The sequence below is a fragment of the Epinephelus fuscoguttatus genome, linkage group LG15 (assembly GCF_011397635.1).
Source record: "Epinephelus fuscoguttatus linkage group LG15, E.fuscoguttatus.final_Chr_v1".
Classification (NCBI taxonomy): domain Eukaryota; kingdom Metazoa; phylum Chordata; class Actinopteri; order Perciformes; family Serranidae; genus Epinephelus; species Epinephelus fuscoguttatus.
This window is the reverse complement of record NC_064766.1, coordinates 29,197,262-29,222,028: the sequence shown is the minus strand read 5'-3', so window position 1 is coordinate 29,222,028 and position 24,767 is coordinate 29,197,262. Positions and strand designations below refer to the sequence as shown.

At 42.7% G+C, this 24,767-nt stretch overlaps 1 protein-coding gene and 1 long non-coding RNA gene across 5 annotated transcripts in view; one reads left to right on the top strand and one right to left on the bottom strand.

Moving 5' to 3' along the window:
• The window catches only part of LOC125901808 (uncharacterized), a 203,470-nt gene that overhangs the window by 41,393 nt on the left and 137,310 nt on the right, over positions 1–24,767 (bottom strand). The window lies entirely within an intron of this gene.
• The window catches only part of epha4b (eph receptor A4b), a 117,897-nt gene continuing 115,989 nt past the window's right edge, over positions 22,860–24,767 (top strand). For all 3 annotated transcript variants that reach the window (XM_049597725.1, XM_049597724.1, XM_049597723.1), the window contains exon 1: positions 22,860–23,044. In XM_049597725.1, the coding sequence (XP_049453682.1) occupies positions 22,927–23,044 (118 nt within the window). In that variant the 5' untranslated portion in view covers positions 22,860–22,926. The remainder of the gene's footprint in view (positions 23,045–24,767) is intronic.

Here is a 24,767-nt window from a genome sequence, read left to right as displayed (position 1 = left end):
TTTCTCAAACTGATTGCATGATGTTCTGCTTTGCCCCTAGCACCAGTACCCACCAGAGGTCCATCAACCATCAAGCATTGTTATTGTGTGTTTCAGCAGGCAGGGTATGGCCAGTTCTCTTTTGGTGCCTTGCTCTTTTATTTTACCTCAGGACTTTTATTGTGCTATGCTCTTTTCATTTTTATATCTGTCTCTGTCTTCTCCACAAACAAACACACACAAACACAGCCTGTGCAAATATATAAAGACAGATATAAATGTCTAAATGAAAACAGTGAGAGGTTGATCCTCAACAAATGAGGGTCTCTGACCTATTCCCCGGGGCATCAATAGATGGATCTTGTGTATTTCTGCTCAAAACCAGGGGATGAACAGAAATCCCTCTTGGAGTTGAAAAATGTCATTTACTTTCCAATTAATATTTCAATTAACAAAGTCATTCCCAATTCATTTCCTGAGACCGGTGGAGTTGAAATGAAACTGACCTCTCGCCCCGGTATCAATCTCGTCACCATTGACCCCTCGGCACAAAGCTTCAATTGTGGATCAACCGTCCATTTAGGGAAGGTGTCAATAATCGACTCAAACCGGTGGCTATATTACCATATACATTAGCATAGTAAGAGTGACTGACCCGCCCTGCGCCTCCAGCTCACGGTCCAGAGGACGCAGGAGCGCGTAAAGTCTAATCAATAAAGGCTTTAATTATAGCGGTGCTCGGCCCACAGTTCTTCACGGTTGGGAGGCGCGCAATGCCACAGCTGATCCAGCACGATCATTTCAGACGGAGTGGGTTTTCACCGCCTCAGTAACTTGTCTCTTTTGGCCAGTGCTATTATAGACAGCAAATTGTCAACTCCTCTCCCTAGATTTGGTAAAATGGGTCGATTAGCAGGGAGGGGGTGGCTGCGTTTTGCTATTGTGTTGCTGCTTTGTGCTGTTAGTGTAGAATGAGCTGATACTTTCTTTGTAAAAAGTACTCATTTTGAAATAATGATGCTTCTTGTAGTTAAACGAATTTATTATCCAAACTTTATGGGGTGTAATAGAGGAGATTATGGTTGTCTACAACTGTCTACAGCAGACATGCTGGTAATAAAAATCAAACATTTATGATTGTTTAAAATTTGAATTTTGTACAATAGGTACAACAGGAGAACCAGTGAGGAAAAAGTGGGCTACAAGTACATGTCTTGGGCTACTTCTCTTTGTGCAGGCTTTTGGGTTGTATTTTACAGGAGGACTCCAACCTGAAGTCAGGGGGAGAAGTAAATGAGTATAGTTAAGTTTCCCCATGAAGCAGAAATTCTTGACTTACAAAATTATTTATATTCACATTTCTAAATGTAGCTGTTTTACAGAAGTATGTCAAATTGCATGTAATTTAGATTTGGCCCGTAAAATTGGGATTGATTAAAACTGGGACTGACATTCTAGTACAGATTACTATTTGGCCTCTGATCAACACTGGCATTTCTTTTTTTCCCTTTTGTTCACATTTACGTGTCTGAATTCAGTATCACAGCAGCACTTATTTGATGCTAAACACAGGCCATTAAATGGTCGTTATCACTGGTGATAAGCATCATAAGCCCTGTTTCCACTGAGCAGTAGGGTACAGTTCAGTTCAGTGTGCTTTTTTTCCATGTCCACTGTGAAAAGTTGTGGATGGTACCAATGGAACTGTTCCGTACTATACCCATTTTTGGTCCCCTTCTGTTGGGGTACCTAGCACACAGATCTGGTACTGGTACTATTAAATGAAAGGATGTTTTACTGCTTCTCACAGCAGCTGTAAACTGAGAAAAAAATACTTAATTCACTGGGCCAACTGCCGGCAACTTTTAAGGTGGAACGTTTACTTGTTATAGTAATCGATGTATGAGTTGACAACATGAATCCATCCATACACCTTAAATTTCAATGTGACAACTTTGACCATTACTTTAGTTTTTAGTTCACATACACTTTTAGTAATAAGTGGATCTTCAAGTGTTTAAAAATATAATCCTCACTCATAGAAGGAAAAATCGTCATGGAGCGTCGTTCCTGTGAGCTACAGCAACACTACATCCATCCTGAGAAGGACTAAATGCACAAACCGGCTATTCTCAAATATCCCATGGAGAAAGACTCACTGCAGCCTGTTTAATTTTGTTCTGAAAATGTCGGGGTGCAACCTTGTTCTGTGGACGATAAATGAGGTGCAGACTTCCATCTGTGTCACTGGTAATGCGGAATCAACAACAACCCCACCCACATTTAAGAGTACTGTTTGTGGTGGAAACGCTAGGGTCTAGGTACCATCTCTGAAGGGTTACTTTTGGCTCCAAAGGTACCATACTTAAAGTGTTTGTGGAAATGGGGCTTTAGATCTGGGTTAGTAGGGACTTGCCACAACTAGTATTAGGCCATTATTCGGCTCTCTCCCAAAACGAACTTTCCAGTGACATTGCTTTCTGACAAAAAGGGCTTCCATGAGATGGGTAGGTCAAATACAAAACTTTTACCCAGGACAGCAAGGTTAGTGTCCCATGTGATCCCAATATTTACGCTCAACCATGATCTTTTTCTAAACCTAACCATGTCGTTTTGGTGCCTAAACCCATGGAGATTAAAACTGAAACTTAACCCCAACAAACTGGTAACAGCTATTGAATGAGCTTGTAATAGCATTTAGAACCTAATAGGTGTAGCAGGCCCCTATCAAACTATATCTATACCATAACTATAAATAACAGACGTTTAATGGGCTGAAAATGTTCTAACTGGGCGCCGAAAAGGGTACCAGCTTAAGCCACAGAGGTCAGCGGCCTTTTAGTCCTCCTGCAGAATCAGCTCTCAGCTGCTCTCAGCAACCAGGACCAAAGCTCAGGTGACCTGCAGCTTCTACAGTGAGACAACAGCTTGAAGGAGATGCCTGCAGGGAGGCTTTACCATTCCTTGTTCACACAAGTGATGAAGCAAGTGTTTCTGTGAGATGGAAACATTCCAACGTCACCAAGACCTGGTGCACAACCCACACAGAGCCACTGATGTCCTCGCAGTCTTTCCAAGATTTTTGGATGTGAGAGGATCAGTGAGTTCCAGAATAAATTATTAACATTTAAAGTTCTGTTAGTTGATAAGTTTTTAAAACAGGCCTTAGATTCACTTTTTGCACAGGATCTTATCACATAATCTTTGTATGTTTTGTATATTTGTATTTACAGGTGAATCAAGACCTACTGTTGATGTATGGTGCCGAATAACAGGAGGGATAGACCTACTAAGTCTGAAGGCACTGAAGGGGGGAAACACTTTCTAGTAAGCAATCATACAACCCAATCACCAGAATAAATGTTGGCCTGTAAATTCCTGCAGACCATGGATATGTAACATTTGTATGTTATTATGTAACGGACATTTTGAAACTATATTTCTGCAACCCTATGGTTAACCTGTGGTTATGTTTAGGCACAAAAACAACACGGTTATGGTTAGGAAGCGATCATGTTTTGAACATACATGACACACTAGATTCCCTCCGCTATTGATGTAATGTGTGCCCACCTGGTGGTCTGGCGTCCTCTACTGCCCTCAATGGCAATGTCAATTTTATCATTCCTGCCAGAATTACTGCTAGACTACCGCATGGTGTCAGGGGAAGAGGTGTGGGTCATCGTAACCTCTGCGCACTGAAATGCACACAGTTGCAAAGACTCTGTGATACAAGCAACACTCCTTCTGAACAATCTACAGGGTTAGATCCCACCCCAGCACTCCTAAACAACCCACATACTTCTAAAGAAAGGAAAGGCCTAGGACTAATTCATTTAAACATTCGAAGTGTCCTCCAGCATCACAAATTAGATCATATCAAAATACTTGTCTCACAGACTGATCCTGATATTCTCTTCTCTTAAAATACCTGGTTTTGGTGCTACAATTGCTGCTGGAAATGGCATCAATGTCGCACAAAAAACTACAGATTCTTTTGTTTGTTTCATCGTAGGTCTTGGAAAATGGTTTGCAGTGATCAGCTTGGCAGCCAGTGTCACGCCACACACCACCCCCTCCATGTCCCCATGACAAAGTCAGCTCATATACACGTTATCAGAACTATGTCCTTTAGAAATGTTGATATGATACTTACAAACGCACGAAACATACAATGTAACGTATCCATGGTTTACAGCAACATTTAACATCAACGTTTTCTTCTGGCAACTGGGCTGAATCATGACATGCTTTCATCAAACGTTTTTACCCCACTCCCATGAAATGGTCTCTTTACTGTCTCGTTGTGATATTTTGTGCTCCATGCTGCAGCATTGATGACCACCTTAGGGGAGGAGAGGGTCAGACGCTGTAATTCATCCAGCCCATTTATATCATTGAGGGTAATGAAATACAGTTCAACAGCACCACAAACCGCAGCCTCCAAAATGATCATAAAGTTGAATCAACACATCTCTCAAACGGTCTCACCAAAAGCTGAACATTATAACCTTCATGAAGGACTGTTGTATTAGACTATATTAGTTTGATCTTGGTGTGCCTTATCATCTGGAAACTGAGTTAAGTCTTTCTACTTTTCTCTATTTTTACATATGGAAAATTCTGTTCTACATATGCTGATATATTCATTATTTTACATCTTCTCCCCTCCCACAGATGAGAGAGAAAATGACATTACTGTGTACTGTCAGAGTCCACAATGATAATCTCTTTAATTTTAGCATCCCCTCTTCCCACACAATCGTCTGCCCCCCTGTACTTTCAGTTTCCTTTGTAAGCATTCATACTGATGCACTAGATGGCGTACTTCCCCTGCAGTGAGTGAATGGGGAGCTGTGAGCTTGACAGCCTCTGAGAGAGTCATCCAAATTTAGCCCAGCAGTCTAGAGTGGCAAAAATACAACTACAGCAACCCCTAGGCTATAGCTGACATTATTCAGCTCTTCGTGGCAATACAGTAAGTTGTGAGGCTAAAGAGATAAAATGTCAGCTGGCCTTGAATAATTTACACTTCCCATCCTTGACACTACAGTGCTTAAATGAAGACTGTTAGTTTGATATTGCACTTAAAAAAAAAAAAAATGGAAGAGTGTCTTGACGGGCAGATGATGAATCCACTGATTGATTTTTGTGTCTGGTCGTCAGTCATTTGTCTCCCTTTGGTGGTGGCGATTCAGATGAGTCTGTGCATGAGAAATATTAATAGAAGAGGATCAAAGCGCATGTGTCCCTTTTAGACCACCAAACTCATTCATGACTCAACTGCAGCAAGGTCTCTCTTCATCTCTCTCGTTATTTGTCTGCTTTGATCATACAGTCCATTCAGTACATATCTCGCCCTCTTGCTTCTGTCTTTTAGCGGGCATGCGGTAGCTCTCTGTTTATCAAGCACATGTCCATGATTGCCCTTTTCATCCCCACCACCACCATTTTTTTTGTCTTTCTGCCCACGTAGACCCCCCACCCTTGGAAACATTCTGCCTAAAGCTCTCTCTTCCCCTTGTGACACCCCGCCAATCGTTACTCTGTTGGGTTAAGCAGGGTCATATCAAAGCCTTAATGCCTAAATGTGTGTGTGTGTGTGTGTGTGTGTGTGTGTGTGTGTGTGTGTGTGTGTGTGTGTGTGTGTCTGTATGTGTGTGTGCATGAGAGAGCACGGTCCCTCCTGCTTGAGCTAGATTATTCTAAGTTCCTGACCTCTGGGTGGTGAGAGGGGCCCATGTTTGGAAACACAGGCACTTGTCTTTGTCTCCTGAGCCCGGCGGGGGAGCTCGACCAGGGGCCTCTCTTGTTGGGGGAGTCCACGGACACACTCGGACTGTCCTGGGGCTGGCGGTCTGTCCTCTGATCCTCGCCACCGCCATCTTTATATTAATATGCCGTGAATAAGCAGACAGCTGGTTGGGCAGGCAAACACTCCCAGGGCACACACACCCTCAAACACACACACTCATACAACAACAGGATGAGTTTGGCTTGCAAGCGAAAACATTGATCCTGAGTCCCCTCACTGTGAGTCAATCTGGCCCCAATAGCCATTCAAGTGTATCTGCTTGATCTGATGTTTCCCGATAAGAGAGATTCCTCCCAGGGTGTGTGTACGTGTGAGAGGGAGTGCGTGTGTGTGAGAGAGATATTGATTGCTGAATGACATGGCACTATAGATCCCAAGCAGCTGCTAAGTGTTTAAATGAGGCCTATAGCATATCATTAAATCTCTTTGATAATGTCAAAGGAAACTCTGGTAAAGTGTTTTCCCTTTTTCGTCCTCCAAAGTGCGTGCATCGCATTGCAGGTTTCATCCTGTGCTCGTCTTTCATACTGTAAATGCATCCATGCAAAGGTCAGAGGTTGGTAGGCCAGAGGTAAGGAAGCCTTCTAATTGAGGACCATCGGATCGATCACCCTCTGTCTGATTGGGGGACAGTGGCCTCAACCTTGTAGGTGCAGAGACCCAGTGCACTTTGAACTCTGCATCAGTTTCCTACATTTAATTGAAGACCAGCACAAACAAACAAGAAAAAAGTCAAAGCTGGCTTCAAATTCTTCCCTCAGTTCTCTCAAAGGCTCTGTGTTGGTGAGCCGGGGTCTGTCTCTGCACAAGATCAATATGGTCATCTTCCAATTCGCTCTTTGCTTCTGAAGTTTTTCCTCTAAAACAATTTTTGGAAAGAAGCATCCACCGATTTTAGATGAGGGCTCAGCAGGGTGCAGTGTCTTTAACAAAGACTGCATTCTGTTGCACCCTGGGAAATGTAGGATCCAGATCCAATTTGGAGCTTGACCCACACTAGACTAAAGGCCCAGACACACCAAATCGACATCAAAGAACAAGTGGCGAGGACGGCCAACTGTGGCGCCTCATGTTGCTTTTGTCTCGGCCAAAAAGTTGCACTTGAACACACTGTAAAAACAACAGCCAATGGCCAACTAGCACATGCACTGTACCCTTGTAAGAAGGAATAACTCTTCATACCAGCCATCCCATGTTAAAAGAACAAAGGGTATTTACCACACACAAGTGAACTATAAACAATTACAAACCGTTTCTGCAAGAGAGCTCAAAGGCTAAAAACAATCTTACCTAATATAACAAGTTTGTTTCAATCTCACACCCTCTTGACTTTCGCTGTTTGTTTACTCTCCTCACTTCTGTCTCTCTTTTCGTGCATTGAGCTGAACTGCCAATCCAGCGTCAATTCAACATGCTGAACTGGCCAAAAAACAGCCTTCAAAGGCAAACTACAGCCAACGGTGCGGGACACGTCGCAAAGACTAGAGTGACAAACACTCACAGATGGCCCGATATTGACCGACGGCGGACTGTTGGCTCGGTGTGTCGGGGATCTTAAAGCCAGGATGCCTCAGCTTCTGCTGATTCAAATGTGACTAGTCTTTTTTTCCCTCATACTGTTGTTTGTCCCTCAACATTATGAAAGAGCAGTACTAAATTGCAGAGTAGCCCTCTAAGAATTCTTTTAGGAAAGCACTATTATAATTATAAAACAATGATTTCCCTTTTAGACAAGTGCTTTAGAAATTAAGTTTAAGATTATGATTATTGTCATTATAATAATCTTCATCACAGTTATTAGCACTGTCATTATATTGTAGCTTGGAGTGCTGGATTAGTTCTTCAGCCTGTTTTACAGCAGCAAGGTTCTGGATCTGAATCTTGGAATTTGAGTGTAGCAGCTCTGTGAGGTTAGCACAGCGGTGCTTTGAATGTAATGTCAGCATGTAACATGTTCACAATCAAAATGCTGACATGCTGACATTCAGCAAGTACAATGTTCACTATATGTTCACCCTTTTAGTTTAATGTGTTAGCATGCTAATGTTTGCTAATTAGCACTTAACACAAAGTACAGCTGAGGCTGATGTGGATGTCATTAGTTTTGCAAGTAATCTTCACCCAGAAGGCACCCCATCATGTTATCTCGCACCTGTACGTTACTACTACACCTCGCTCCTGGCTGGTGGGCCTGCAGGTGCCATCCAACCTCTGCAGCTTGAATGCAGCAGCCCAGCTGGTCTATCAAAGTTCTTCTACAATTCCCCAGCTCCTCACCCTGCACAGGCATCCTGTGGCTGCTTGAATTCGAATTTAAAAATGGGTACTTATGCATACGTGGCTGGTATGGCTCAGGTCCATACATCCAGGATATAGCAGCCATTTCAACATACTAAATTTCCTAGGCCACTTAGTCTGTAAGGTGTCTCGGTTTTGATTCATGTTCCTGTTCCAGTACACACACGAGGCAGAGAAATGTTGAACGAGGTTTATTGAGAATACAAAAATGAATACAAAATCACAGGCCAAATACTTCCAAAACTACATCTCGTCCACCATCACCACCACCTCCATGTTATTACAAACTTTAACACAGCAATACATGGTCAAAAATGTATTACGATGCAAACCAAAACAGAGTTCCTGTCATCTTTACTTATGATGCTGTCCACAATTTCTTTTCTCTTGCACACTAAACTGTTTTACGGCACCATACCTGTCGTCAATAACTTATGCCTGTATTCTGACACAGAAATAAAGTAAATATAAACATAATCTTAGCATAGTCCGCTACACTGGACACTGTTGTGCAAACTTAAATAACAGCAGAACCTATACAATATGTCATATCAACACAGACATTTTTACGAATATTAATATGTGCTCAAGTGGCTCTTACACAGGACATGGTCAAACTACACACTGCAGCTTGTCCACTGTGCGCTGCTACTGCCAACCAGCTTGCTACTTCCCGACTACAAACTGGGCCCAGCTATCGCTAAACAAAATCACAACTGTTTGCTGTCCTGGCTCCATAATGGTGGAACGAACTCCCCAGCAGAAGACGACAGCAGGAACTCAACATATCTTCTGTCGCAGACTGAAAACTCATCTGTTCAGACTGCACCTTGGCCCATAAAATATAAAATATCTCTACTTCTTATTGTTTCCAAATATAGCACTTGGTCAGCATATTTGCTGAAGATTTACTTGAAAGATTCCTGCAGTTTTTGAGCTGCGTCCATATGGCTGAATACACTTAAGTTGCTGTGCAAAGTGATAGACCAACACTGCCATCCCTGGAGCCATGTCCTGCCGCTAACATGACTAAAAACATACAAGTTAGGTAACAAAGCGACTGAAAATTGCCCGTCATGGTGAATATGTGCTGCTCTGTAGATGCTGTACCCTGCCTCTTATGCCTCTTATAGTTTTTATTTGTTTTTTTTTAAAGCATTATTCATCTTTATTTAATATATAAAAGTAGAGAGCTGACAGATAATGAGTGGAAAGAGACACACAATGTCACCATGACACTGGGTAGATTATTTTTTACACACCTACAAGTGCAGCATTTTGAAAAGAAAATTATTTTTTAATCAGTGGCTTCTTTCAGGTTTTGAAGAGTGCCGAAAATTAGCTGTATGCAGGTCTTTCAAAAAGCCAGAGATGATTCCATGAACCCTATGAAACTGTGATTAAGTTTGCCATTTTACTGGGTGGTCTAGATGATATCTCTGTATTGATGCAGCATGTCAGCGCTGAAAAGCATCAACCTTCCACTTCATACAACTCTAATGTGACTGTAGTAATTCCAGATGAAACAAGGCCACCACAGTGCCACCATGACTGAGTGGAAAGTCTTTTTGCTCCATTCACTTTGATCATACTTTTTTTTTATACATATTTGTATAGAGGAGCTTATGAGCACACACGCAGAGACACACATACACTTCCAGATGGCGGAGGTGCTGCGGTTGTGAGCGGCGTTACCACAGGTAATGCGATCACGGCGTAGAAGGAATGATGTGTTTATATCATCAAGAGTGAGACAGGATGGAGGGAGGATGGAGAGCAGCGAAGGGGAGGGGAGGACAAACATGTCGTTGAAAAGGGGATTTAAAGGAGGTGAAGTGAGAGGGTGTAAAAGGAACAGGAACGTACACAGCAGGAGGGAGCGATAATAAAGTATGAAAACGGATGATAAACGACGAGGAAGAGGGGAGAAGACAGAGAGAGAGAAGGGAGTCTGCCTGTCAATCAGATTATGAACCAATCATTTGAGAGAGGATTGCTTTGACCTGAAACCTGCCGGATCACATTCACACACACACATTCACAGATGCACTCAGTATCGTTTCCACACAGTTGCATGGAGATAAATGTGTCTCGCTTGCATCCAGTCTGGTGTTAAGTGCACGTATTAGGGCGTATCAGCATTCATGTATGTGCTACCCGCGTGTGTATGTGTGTGTCTGAGTGTAAGTAAGTGAATGAGTAATGAGTGAGTGATGGATGGACGATAATGCACATTTACCCTCTCTCACGAGGGCTCGAAGCGCTTAGATGTCTAGCCCGTCTCACACATACATACACACTCACACACACAGAGTTGTGTCTGATAAGACAACTTCCGTCTTATTCATTGTATAGCATGCATAAATCTCTTCCCTGCTCCTCGTCCTTCTTTTATGTTTACCTCTCGCTGCATTTATCTCCCTCTGTATGCCTTATCTTGGACCTTTGCTTCTCTCTCTCTATCCGTCTCTCTCACCCTTGCTGTCTGTCTCTTCGTAATGGAGCTAATTTGTTTAGCACACAAAGAGTGTCCGTCCATTAGCGCAGGCCTGTCCGTGCCAAGAGAGATGGTGACAAATCACACCAACATGTGTATCTGCTCTGTGTACATAATTGTGTTTGTGTGTGTGAAGGGAAGGTGAAAGCAGAATCCACACTTCCTGGGAAAAGTGTTTATTTACAGTTGAGAAATACTTTAACTTTAAAATCAAATGTGACGTAATGTTGAAAGGGTCCCTGCAGCTTTCAGCCACTTTCAGCTCACTGTTTTGGTTTGCAAGACTCCAACTGATTTTTGCCAATAGACAGACTTCCTCCACTCCCACACTTCACTTTATTGAATTAAGTGAGCACATCAGGAAATTCGGCTACTTTCGAGTTACCTGTAAATGCAATTATTTTCTGTAGCCAGCTACTTTTACTACTTTCTGCCCTTCAGCAGACCAAAGTGACTTAATGCAAACCTTTAGCCTGCCTCTTGGTGACAAATGTTATCTGTGGCCAAGCCTCAGCCTTTTTCCTGACATGGGCACAACTTCTAATGTTATGTTATGTTATGTTATCCTATCCCATCTTATGTTATCTCATCACATCACATCTCATCACATCTCATTTCATCTCATCACATCTCATTTCATCTCATCACATCATCTCATCTCATCACATCTCGTCTCATCTCATCACATCTCATCTCATCATATGTCATCTCATCACATCTCATCTAATCTCATCACATCTCATCTCATCACATATCATCGCGTCATCACATCACATCTTTAGCCCTTTCACCCTAGGAGGCTGATATTTGGGATGGAAGTCAACTGTGTGTTCATGTGTAAGTGTGGAATTTATTTATTTACTTCTACATCCAATCGAGGCTGTGTTGACGAACAGCCTATGATGTACCCTATGCCGTAACCTGATATGCGCCTCTGTAGGAATGTAACTACAGAACTCCTGCCTATTTTTGTAAGATGAAACTATTTCCCTCAGTGGAAACAAAGCTTTTACTTACTTTAATTTTGCAGATAAGAAAGAATATATTGTGAAGACAGTTAAGCCTCCACTAAAATAGCATTTTATGTCTTGTGTGTGATTTATCCTGGCTTCATATCAGCAGAGGAAATCTCCGCTAGTTACTAGACAATTTATACAATGTAAAATGCTATAGGCTTGTGTTAATAACATTAGTATGTTATATATGTTTGGAAAATGTGTTTAGTATGAGACTGTTGTTTTGTCAGTGAACCTTGTGAGTTGTAATGGAGCTGAATTTTGTAACATTACCTTTGTTAAATGTTGCTGTTGTCCCTGGTTTCATATGAGTAGAAGGAAAGTCCACTAGCCGCTAGGCTTATTTATACAATATAAAATGCCATACGCTTGTGCTAAAAACATTAGCATGTTGTATTAGTGGGGGAAAATGTGTCCAGATAAACACAAGTGCTTTGTCTGTGAATGCTGCGAGTTATAGTGAAGCTGATTTGTGTACTTGTGTTTGAAATTGTGTCTATTGAGCCATGTTTAATGTGCGTTTAATGTGTGTTTTGAATCAACTAAATTTTACAGCACTTCACAGAAAGCCTGCCACCAACTAGTGTTTTGGAGGTGTAACTGCAGAGTGACAGACACGCCACCGCACAGGTATAAATGCTCACGCGTAGGCTCCAGCGTAGGCTCTACATATAGCTGATATACAAGCATAAATCCCACTTAAAGGTGTGCGTTTGTGTTCATGCCAACTGACTAAAAGGGGGTGTGGAAAAAGGGAGGTGCATGCCTGTATGGGGTTGCAATTACTGTAAATTTGCGTTTGTTATTCTATGTGTAGGTATGAGAGAGACGAGAAAGTGGAATCCAAAGAAATCAGAGAAACGTAGAACTTTAACCTAAAATCAGTTGAACACAGATTAACTTTAACGCAAATGATCTGTTTAACCCCCAAGTGTTGTGTATCTCCATGACATCACTAATAAAACCAGACCTTTTGTAATCTATGTCCAAATTAAATGCTTCTTTCACAAATTTACTACTCCCGAAAGACACTAGTAAGCCTTGTAAGAAGTGAATTGACATGTTGGACACTCATGAACCATTAGTCACCACTCAGGCGAAGAGTCATTCAATGGTAATAAATAATATAGTCTATAAAATCCAAAGCATTGCACTGAGAGAAAGTGGTGTACATGCCGTGGACAGTACCTTTTGCTGCAGTGTAACATTGTCAGAAAACGATTTCACATTCGGAATTTGACAAAATAACATAAGTAATAATGAAGCACCACTCCAGTGTTCATTTGGGTAAAACAAGAAGCTTTTTTTACAGCTGACTTTTTGACTGCAGCAGGATAACCAAAGAAAATTTGGTTCTTATTCAGTGAAAGACTGATTGAATTATTTAAGCTGTCTCACTCCTCTATCCATGTCCTGCATAGTTTCAGACACTACTGGACCAAGGATCAACTGTCACTGAGGCATCAGCAGCTACAAGTCCTAATAAGACTGGACACCTGATGACGGCAGGTCTATGTGATCCATATGTGTGACAGCGAAGCCCGTATCCCTTTTCATATTCTCCTTGATCTCAGCCAGCCTATCGATATAAGGCACCAGGCAAGCAGGGAGTGATTGAGCCCTGAGTTGGGCATCTCTCCCTTCTCTCTCTGCCAACAGACTGTCACTGTTTGGGCAAACTCCAATTCGTCATGATGACTCCATCCTTCCTTTTATCCATCAATCCATCCCTCTCTCTTTTAACGGCTTTGATGTGATGTGACACTGGCTGAAGCAAATAACATAAATGTGCCAGCCTGCTCCCATTTGTATTTATTACATTCAAGATAATTTCATGTGGAGCACAAAGATAGATATTTTTTGTGTTCAATGGGGAAAAATGTTTTGCAAATCACCTTGTTTTGTTCCTAGATGTTCAAATTGTTGCTCATGTCACCTCCAGTTGGTGAATCTACAACCAGTCCCCAGAAATAATGTTGGCATTGAAGGTTTTTGCATTCCCTGGATATGTTACATTTCTACGTCATTAGGAAATGGATATGTTGAAGCTTTAGCTTTCAACGATGGTGTTGTTGATGAGTAGTTAGGTTTAGGCACAAAAAACACTTGGTTGTAGTTAAGAAAAGATCATGTTTGGGCTTAAAAAACATTTTGGTTTTCCTGGCAGCAGGAAACGTAGAGATGTCTCAGTAAAAAACAACCACTTTTCATGCCAGTATCCTTTGATAAGCTTGGTCCAATAATGCTCCACAGGAAATGTGTTTTTCAAAAAACTGAAGAACACATGGAGCGATTTCACATGATTTTACACATGTAGTTCAGCATTATTATTAAATATATTCTGCGAGTTTTGTTATGATTAGATGAAAAATACAGTTTTTCTGGTCTATCAATGTAATGCCAATGAATGAATGAATGAATGCCTTTATTGTCATTGCATATTCACATACAATGAAATTTGCCAGGCCTATTTTTTGCATTCACAGCACCCCTAGTGGTTGATCAAGATGAAACTTTGAGGGTATGTTTCTGGTATTTCTGTGGACATATCTTGCAAGTATTGTGATGATGGGCCCAACAGTTGTGGAGTTAGGTCAATAGCTCTTTCGTTAATATCTTAAAACTGCAAAACAATATCAATAAGCTTCAGACAACTTTTGATGAGCTTTGTCCAGTTACGATCCACAGAAATTTGGTACAGTCTGAACCGAAGGTTTAGGAGAAGATGGCAAAAATGTGTTTCTTCAACCACTTTTCATGCCACTATCCCCAGAGGAAACACAGCGATGGGTCACCAAAAAACACCCATGTTTGGGGGTTAAAAAGCCGCTGGAAACACAGCAATGACTCGCTAAAAATCAACTGGATTTGCTTGATCAGTTATTGGCAGTTGTTGCAGATTGGCAGGCATTTCATCTAGGTGTCACGCCATCCATCCACCTCCCGATAACAAAGTCAGCTCATATACTATGTCTCTTTAGAAAGTTTGATATGATATATATGAATCATACTGCATCCATGGGTTGCAGAAATGTACAATATTTTCTTTGGGCCACTGGGCTGGAATATGCATGTTTTCTCATCATCAGCTAGTAGGTCAGCTCCTGCAGGAATGTGATACAGGAAGGCAAGGTCAGTTTTCATTGATTGTTAAATCATTGCTCTGTTTGAGAAGGACACGACTGAGACGGTAAGACACTGACTGCTCTTCCCCCAGCAGACTTACGGTAAACATCCTTCTCCGGGCTCAGCTATATGCCAGCCAGGCAACATTCACTTTGCCTTTGAGTCAGCAGTTAGTCTGTGTGTTTGTGTGTGTGTGTGTGTGTGTGTGTGTGTGTGTGTACCCCCAATATTTGGTCTCTAGCAACCAGAAAATCAGGAGCACAAGGCCCAGATGAGAAGACACTTGGAACAGTTTGAATACACTCCTCTCTCAGCCTTTCTATCTGTCTGTCTGTTTGTTTGCCTCTCTGTCTACATGGCTGGTATCACTCTCAAGGAGATCCTCCCACTCTTTCTTGCTCTCTTTTTGTGGGTAGAGTTGGCAGAGACTGGCAGAATTTCCCTCCCTGAATAGCTGTTTTTATCGCTCTCTCCCTCCCTCCGTCCCTTCATCTCTTCCTCCCTCTATCTCTCTGGCTGAATGGCTGTCTGGACTGAGCTAAAGGGTTTTTCTGGGGGGCTCCAGAGACCTGATGTTGAGATATTTTTTTGCACACTATCTGTGAGCTTATATGTTTAAGGATTGGCGGCCACAGTAAAAATCGCAACCTTGGTCCTGGCAGTATAGCACCCTGAGCAGCGGTATACTGCACCTCAAAATTAAGTAAGCTACAGAGTATAGGTTTAGGATGATTTTGTTTTTGCAGATGGGAGCCTTGAAGACTACGGGGTGGGGGATGCTGAGGGGGCTCCTGGGCCTGCGTATGCAGCCGAGACAGGGAGACAGACGGGGGCAGGGAGGGCTTTGTGCACCCGCCCTTTCCCACACTCCCTTTCACCTTTTGTTGTATGGCAGCACCAGGGCTCTCTGACATGACGAATCGCTCTGCCTGCTTAACTGAGACGGCAGTGGTAGGAAAGTAAGAGTGGAGTGAGGAGGGATGATGTGTGTGTGTGTGTGTGTGTGTGTGTGCAGTCTTGTCCTTTAATCTTCATGCCTGAAACTTTCTCTGCTTCCCTTTCCCTGTCCTGCGTCCCTACTCCAGACCAAGCAGAGGAGTCGAGCTCTAGATGCTTCGAGCTCTAGATGCTTCGAGCTCTAGATGGTCAGATTCCACAGCTGATGAGCCAGACACAGGCGCACACACACACATTTGCGCACATCCTCATATACACACTAATTCCTCTGCCCAAATGCCAGCACCAAGCTGTTGCCCATAAAGCGTTCAGGCTGTCACAATAGAGACATTACCACATGAGTGAGTGGCTCTGAATAGGGCTAAGGGTGTGTGTGTATATAGAGTGCGGCGGTTACGGGGGGAGTTCCTGGCAAGGCAGACGACCCTGTCATCACCTCTGCCCCTTGTCAAACAAGCGATCGCCGCCACTGCCACATGCATGCGGCGCACACTCTTGCACACACTCCTGCTATGCTGCGCTTATCCAAGTTTCATCTCCACTTTGTTACAGTTCTTTATTTTCTCAGACAGCAGCAAAATGTGTGTGTGTGTTTAAGGGAGGGGGAGAGACAGGAGCAGGGTGGCTGGTTAGCTGACTAAAGGCAGATAAAGTGAATAGCTGACCCATCCAGGCTGAGCAGGGTGAGGGGTGAGTATCCAGAGGTCGAAAGAGGAGGGAAAACGAATGAAGAAGAAGTCTTTTTAAATTGAATGAAAGAGCTGGGAAGAGATCAGCGCTTCCTCCTGGAAATAAATTCTGTAAGCTTGAGTCAAGAGAGCGCAGACAGAGTTATGTGCGTAAAGGCGTAGGGAAACACATGACATATTTCAAATGTTTGTTGTAGGCTACTGTCGCTCAGCTCTGTCAGCGAATTGTCACTGCATGCGTCTGCGTGCGGGTGTGCAGCCTTGAAATGTCATTGTGCAAAAGCGGTGTTTTGCACTGGCGAGATCACTCTTCCACGAGGCATGCAGGACGTGCACGTCCGGGTGCACGCGTGTGTGTGCGGTAGAGGGAGTGACAAGGGTTTAAGGGGCCGTGTCACGCTGTCACTGCTGGAATGCATGACAGGGATGTTTTGTCACCGTGCGGATGAATGCAGCGTCATGGCAGCAGAAGAAGAAGAAGGAGGAGAAGGAGAAGAAAGGAAAAAAGGAGGAAGGAGTGAGAGGAGGGAGGAGTAGAAAAAGGGACTAGTATCTTTTTTTCCTTCTCCCCACACTCAATGAGGAAATTAGGTCATCCAAGTAAAGCCATTGCAGGGAACAAATCATCATCATAATTGGACCCTTAACAAATCTGTGGAGGTGGCTGCTTCACACACACACACTCACACACAAGAAAAAAAAAACCCACAAAAGCCGACACACACACACACTCCCACAGCAGCACACATGGCCGGGAGGGGGTAAAACAGAATTTCAGCATAAATCAGCGTATGTTTGACAGTTTTATAGCTCTTTCAGGAGCCTCATTTGGGACAGAAGCGTGATAGAAGAACGTTACTCGTGGTAAATATAATTGTGGTCATGATCCTTCCATAAATCACGGCGGGGTTACATCACATTTGCCTGCAAGCTGCAGGGAAAATATCCCAGTACATCAGGTGACCTGTGGGATCTCTTTACCCCATTCTTTCAGCTGTGCTGAGCATTCACAGCAAGCCGAATGGCAAATTAGATATGAAAATAGGTTCTAATTTCACCCAATTTATATTCAAAACCTCACACCAAAATGATACCGGCCAAGAAACAGTCTCGCACATAACCACAATGTGTCATTTTTTACACCTGTTTTGTTTTTGTACAAATTAAACAAAAGATATATGTTAATTCGAGCGCTTTAGAGGTGCTTGTACAGTAGGCGGATTCTGTTACTATGGACAGAGCCAGACTAGCTGTTTCGCAGTTTCCAAACTGCTACTATAACCGGCTGCTGGCAGTAGCATCATATTTACAACACAGACATGAGAGTAGTATCAATCTTCTCATCTAACATTTTCCAAAATACTGATATATTCCATGAAGGATTTGACCTGCACTGGATTAAAGAGTGGTTTTAAAGAGAAAATTAAATTAAGTTTTCCTTCTATCTAGTGTTGCTAATAAGGACTAATTGGTAGAAATTAATCAGATGCCTCAATTAATTCTCAGCAAAATATTTGTCTTTTTTTCTTATGTGTCCATCAGAGTTGGGACCAAGTTATTGTTTTGCAAGTCACAAGTAAGTCCAAAGTCTTTGCACTCAAGTATCAAGTCAAGTCCTAAGTTAAGTCCAGAGTTAAATCCCATGTCCTGAGATTTGAGTTATGAGTCCTTATCGAATCATAATGCGCTTTTCACAAAATATAATGCCACTTTAACAACAACACATTCTCACTCTGACCTCGTCACATATTGATGTTCGGTCACGGACCTTCCACATCCAGATACCATGTGAAAGCTACCCAGGGTGCGTTGGTTGTTGACGTTCTGGGACGCCGTGTCAAGTTCTGCCTGTTGCATGCATTGTCTTCTTTCAAAATACACTTCTGTTTTTACAGGAAAGTTAACATTTACATACAGTTTCTTTCAAAATAAGCGCACTACGTCAGTACAACATTGCGAATTAACGAACCAACGCATGTGGTTGGGTTTAGGAAAAAAGAACAGGGTTTGGCTTCATAATCTTACGGGACGCAAACACCGCTCTCCCGCCTTAACTTTCCCCCTGATACCGCAGAGTACCTTTAAACTATAACTGGCTGCGTATCACGCCGACGTTAAAGGACGTCTTTTTTTGTCAGTGTCTGACCCTGAAAGTCACTGCGCAAGCACCAGATTTTGATGAGTTTGAAGTGAGACTGGGCTGTTAACAACGGAAAAGTAATATATAATACAAGTAATAATACAATATTTAATTTAATATTAAAACAAGTGCAACTAAACATAATCATTCAAAAACACATTGCACTTTCAAAGCATATAGCACTATTAACCAGTACTACAACAAAATTAATTTATCTCTCTGTCCTGTCTTGTTGTATTTTACTCATCTCATATTGGAAAAATGTCTATAACTTTCTTTGTAGACATTCTTTTCTCTGTAACATTTTATGTAAGACTGTTCCTCCTATTGAATATTGTTGCATGTTTTACATCTAAATGAAGTAAAAACCGGCACTCAGTAATGTTACATTAGTTCTTCATGGTTCTCTCCTCACACTTGACTGGATGCTGTTGGACTGGTTCCAACAAAGTGGATCATCTGAAGAATTAATGGCAGGGATAGTGTTAACATTGGGTGTTTCAGAGTATAAAGGGGAATTAACTGATTTCTGGCACACTTTCTTAAATAAGATACCTTTTCATCTTTGGGCTTGGAGGAAAGCATCAAGCATTTTCAAGTCAGAAGGTGCAAGTTCAAGTGAAGTCAGAAGTCACTGGTGTGAAAGTCAAGTTGCAGGTCATTCCTGAGTTCGTCAAGTCCTGTCTACAGTCATCAAATAGGTGACTTGAGTCTGACTTGAGTTCAAGTCATATGACTCAAGTCCACACCTCTGGTTTCTATGAACTCTGGTTTTCAGAGTAATGTCATATTTTGTGTTGACCTCAACTTACAGGTGGTAGTATTTTTTAAAACACAGAGAAGCTGAGGCCAGAGGTACAATATGCAGCATGTGAACATAACACACATGTACACACGCGAGCAGTTAAGCGCGAGAAGTAACACATCCCTCTTAAAGGCATTCTCTTCCGTTGGGGGCAGAGGGTTTCACCACATGAGCTCTGTTAGTAGGTGGTGTTAAAGAAGAGGAAGATTGAAAGGTTGACCTTGCACACTCTCAGCTCTTCCTCGCACATTTCACATGACAGGCTGCCTGCGTTATTTATGCATGTTTAAAGACAGTCTGCTCGATACCAACTGCAAGATTCACACACACACATTCCTAACACCCAAACTGCAGTCAAACACACATAACACAGACAGAATAAATCTCCATAAAGTGTTTGATTGGAATCTGTTGTGCATGTCAGTGTTGTCTACTGGTGGTAGCATCTGCAGGAACCATATCAACAACTGGGCAAAGACAGAGCGAGGCAAGCCTGAGCTGACACTGATCCAGTAATTGCCATGTGCCCATGTTGCTTATCAAAATAATTGACAGTATTTTCTACAGTGAGATGGAAGTGTTTATCCTGGTGGTGCTATCCAGACAATACTGTAGATCCCAACAAGTGTGGATCCGTAATGAGATGGTTAGGCATTGTTAAGGTTTGTTCTTCCCAAAAATGTGGTTCTGGGTAAATCCACTGCATGGAAACTGTCCATTTAAAGCATCTATCTATCTAACTTTTGGTCCATATAGGTGAGTCTTTTTGTCATAACTATGATAAAATCATGACTAAATTTGCTTCTCATGCCGACTTTTCAAGCAATTTCACTGTCGCAGACAAATTTCCATTGTCAGAGTAAAATCATCACCTCAGTTGGTGCGCTCTCCCGTGATCTTGCTTGTTTGTTGTTAAGTGGTCCTATAACTCAGTCCTATCTGTCTTAAGTCGGTCTTTCTCACCTTGATGTTCTGGAAAAAAATCAAACTTTTAATATTATTGTAAGTTTTTAGTCTTGGCTCATGCAAACTGTGAAGTTCGATAACGTGAACATGGTCAGCAACCAGTAGCTGCATTCTCTCAAGCACAAAACAGGAAGCCACAAACCAGGAAGACAGTAAACATGGAGAGAACTCCGAGAAGCCGCAAGAAAGTTCTCGAGAAATGAAACTCTTCTAAAAGTTTAGTCAGGAAGACAATACTTTTCACGCTCAGGCTGTAAGTTTCTTTCTCACTCTGCCATTCACTCCTTGCACGCATGCTTGCTCACTATTTCTAGGTGTCATTGTTTGGGTCTGTCAATTGAGTCATCGGCTGATTCACAAGCAACCAGTGACACAACTTCTCTGTCAGCCTATCATCTTACTGCTCCTCATTTGAAACAGGGTCCTTTCTCTGCCGTAGTTCTTTCTTGCTGCAGTCGTGTGCACCCTCCACCTCCCCATTACCACCTAGCCTTTACAGATTCATCAGCCTCATCTGCCTCATCGGCCATCAGCCTCAGAGTCAGCAGCCACCACCACCACCACACCAGTGTCTGGACTCCATGGGGGGATTTATCCTGCTGCCGCTCAGATGTCCCTCAATCACAAAATATGCCCAAGTGCCAAAGACTTCTGTTAAATCTTAATCCGCACAAATCATTGGTTAATCTGTACACTCACGTTCTGTATTAAATATTATCTTCTTTTTTCTGTCTCTCCTGATTAAACTGTGGAAAAGGAGGAGAAACTGGTGGAGTTACAAAGTGAAACAGAACTCTGGGTTTAACTCAGCGTGTATCTGATCCACCAACCAGCACTTATTTTAGTGGGAAATCTTAATTTTTGAAACGGTTGTCCTCTCATTCCCACGGTCAACTTCTACTAAAACAGCTCAACCAACCAACAGAGGCTGGCAGTGAGTTGAGGCATCAAAATCCAAATTGTAAAGTTTGTACAGTTTATCTTTATGAATGCTGTCAACATGTGACGCCTTTTATCTTGCGCTTGCAGAGTTATCAGTTTTTGCGGACATATAAGGAATTGTTAACATGACGCATTTCTTGAAGGGTGTTTGGCGTAACTTTTTTTTTTTTACCAGGAGCAGAATGGAAAAAAGTCTCAAGAGGAGGAGCAGTTGTAGTCTTTCAAATGGTGACCCTGAAAGATGCCCAGTCTTTGCAAAATCTTTTAGTGTGTGACAAAGAAACTCTCACTATCTTTAGTTTTGAGAAGATGTCTGATTTTAGAAATCTAAAAGTGTTTTCAAGGTCTTTTCAAAGTCTTCTGGTGTAGAGTAGGCATAACTCTTCGTGACTGCATCCTTTTCACTGCTTCTGAAAGGAGGATGGGATGTGCACCTGTCACTGCTTGATCTCAAATGAGTTCAACATTAAATACAGCTGGGCAAAACAATAAATCAAAATACTTTTATGACACCTTTAAGAACACATTTTCACTCCAACCTTGGTCATGGACTTTCCACGTCCACATACGACGTGAAAGGTACCCTGGGTGCGTTGATTGTTGATGTTCTGGGACACCGTGTCAAGTTCTGCCTGTTACATGCATTGTCTTCTTTCAAAATACACTTCTGTTTTCACAGGAAATTTAATGTTACAGTACAGTCTCTTTCAAAATAAATGCACCTAATTGGTACAACACCCCAAACTGACGTTTTTTTTTTTCCTCCAGCAACTAATGCACGTGGTTGGGTTTAGAAAAAAAGAACAGGGTTTGGCTTTATAATCTTACAGGACTAAAACACCACTCTCTCAGATGAAAGTTGGTGTTTGTTGGACCCATCCACCAACCCTCCTGCTAACGCCACTCGGACTTTCACCACCTTGACTTTAGTCCTTGTCCCGCCAGGCGGCGTTATACTTTAACAGCAACCGGTTGCATATCATGTCAACGTTAAAGGATGTCTTTCTGACACTGCAAGTCACTGCCCAAGCGTTGGATTTCCACTACTTTGGCTCCCTTTTCACTGCTTCACAAAGGGGAATGGGATGCACAGCTGTCACGGTTTGATCTTGGATGACTTCGCCATAAAATACAGCTGAGCAAAACAATAAATCAAAACACTTCTATGACACCTTTAAGCATCTCCACTGCAAAAGACGGGCTCCAACATTTTGAAAATGTGTTTATAATCATCTCATCCCAATAAAAGGTTTGGTTTAGTTGTGGAATTATTGCCAGGTTTTAGGTTTGAAGCTCCATTGTGCATGGCTTCCAGTTTAGCCTTGAAAAGAGGACAAAATTCTGACTATGCCCTTGAAGCACTGACAGTTGATTGTGTTTATTTGGTTAGGGAATGGAAAGTGAAAAATACACACATTGAAACTCAGGCTCATCCTCTGGTTCAGGTGGGTTATTTTTTACAGTGTAACCCAGTGTGAGGAGTCTCCTAAGGCCTCTCTACCACCTCAGAGCCAGGCGGCTGATTGACAGGACTTGGCTGGCTGTGGACCCTCCTTCCCAGCGTCTCCTCCTCCCTCTCTCCCCTCCTGTCCTCTCTCCTCTGCTCTGCTCTCCCTCTCTCCTCAATCGCAGGGCTGCGCTCACCGACTCGACACCGCCAACAGGGATGCAGCGAGGGCGCAGCGCAGCCTGAAAAATGGCACCACCACGCGTCCTGTGGATCTATCCATCCCTTTTCCTCCTGTCCTCCCTGCTTCTGCTTTTTCACGCGTTGTCGCCGTGCCGAGCCTTACGGAATTACCCGGAGAATGAAGGTGGGTGCCCTGACGGGGTTGTGTGTCAGTGCGTGTATGTGTGTGTGTGTGAAGCTGAAAGTGGAGTGAGGGAGATGACTTGGGTTGTGCGCTGTGTTGGCGGATGGGGAGCCCCATCCCGCGGTTCCACTTGCCGGGGAAAGGAGCGGAGCGGCGGAGACTCCCGTTAAGTGCTCGGCTCGGTTATGAATGATGCATAAAGAAAAGCGGAGAGAGGGAGAAGGAGAGGGGGGGAAACTGTTCGTCACGTTTTTCTTTTCCGAGCACACTGACATTAAATTTGTATGACATATACACACAGGCAGCCCTGCCATGCTGAAGACAGAGAAGGCTGATGTAGACATTTTACTTTCTGACATCTCCTCACATTGTATTCATTCATATATAACTATATTCCTTGCATTAAACTAACCTAACTGAGAAAGATTACACCAAAACAACAGTGACATCTCCCTCCTCATTATAAATATCTTCATTATAAAGCACTGATAAATGTTTTTTTGCCTCCTGCTCCAGCCTCAGTCTGCAAATGAGGAGCAGCAATTACATTAAATTTGTCACACGCTGCTGCTGAGCCTCTCTCAGTTATTGTATTAACATCGATGCTCGGCCTGAAATTAGCCAATGCATTTACTCACTAACTACTCTTGACTGCTTGGTGGGCTGAAACACGGATGGGAGCTGGCTTGTTTAATGGGAAGTTGCACTAAGTGGAGATAAAAGAAGAGAGAGGCGGGTGTGCAGAAGTTATATGCACAGTAACTGCTTTATAAAGCTGTTGGAGGGTTATCTCAACTTTTTGTTTTTTTGCTGGCTGGCTGTCAGACAGTGTGACTGGAGATGATGCAGCTGTGACTTGATTGTCATTCTGTGAATTATTTTACTCAGTGTTTCCCAAAGCTCCAGTCAGTCCTGCTCTTCAGCCAAGGGCGTAGGTTTTGTTCCCACATTAGGAGGGATGCATGAAAAGGGAACTGGGGGTCCTCACCAGGAGATTTTGAACTTAAAACACTCTGCATGTTGATGTTTTTAATTTTGTCAAAACAAAACTCCTCCGTTAGTTTCATGTTTTTAACCACGGGGGAAAAGCGTCCCCAGCATCCACCCAGTATCTACGCCTGCAGCTCAACAACGCTCTCCATCCTTGTTATGAGCTGGATTTGCCTTCCATCAATATTTTTTCCTCTCACTCACTCTCACACACACACAGATTCCAGGCTTGGATTAAACACTCAACAATCACCTTGAACACACACACACAATGACAGGGTAACGTTTGATGACATCTCTTGTCTCCGGCTGACTTAACAGTATGAGCGGCGCGTACGTACATGCGGCTGAATGTATGTCACAGCCCCGTGGAGTTCACGTAGAACAAAGGCTCTTGAGGATAGATAGGGAGCAAGAGACGCACACACACACACACACACACACACACACACACACACACAGAGGAAGAGTGGAGGAGTGTTTTCACAGCGGGAGACAATGCATGTGAAGGAGACACTAACACACTGCTGAAATATTCATTGAAATGAGCATGAATGATGAAACCAACTGGAAGTCAAAGGAAACTCCTGTTGATTTAGATAAACGACCAGGGGCATCTGTGAGTTGCTCTGTGTGTGTGTGTGTGTGTGTGTGTGTGTGTGTGTGTGCGTTTGTGTGTGTAATTATGTCCAGCGTGAGAATTTTTGAGGTGACTGAAGGTTTTTCATCACTG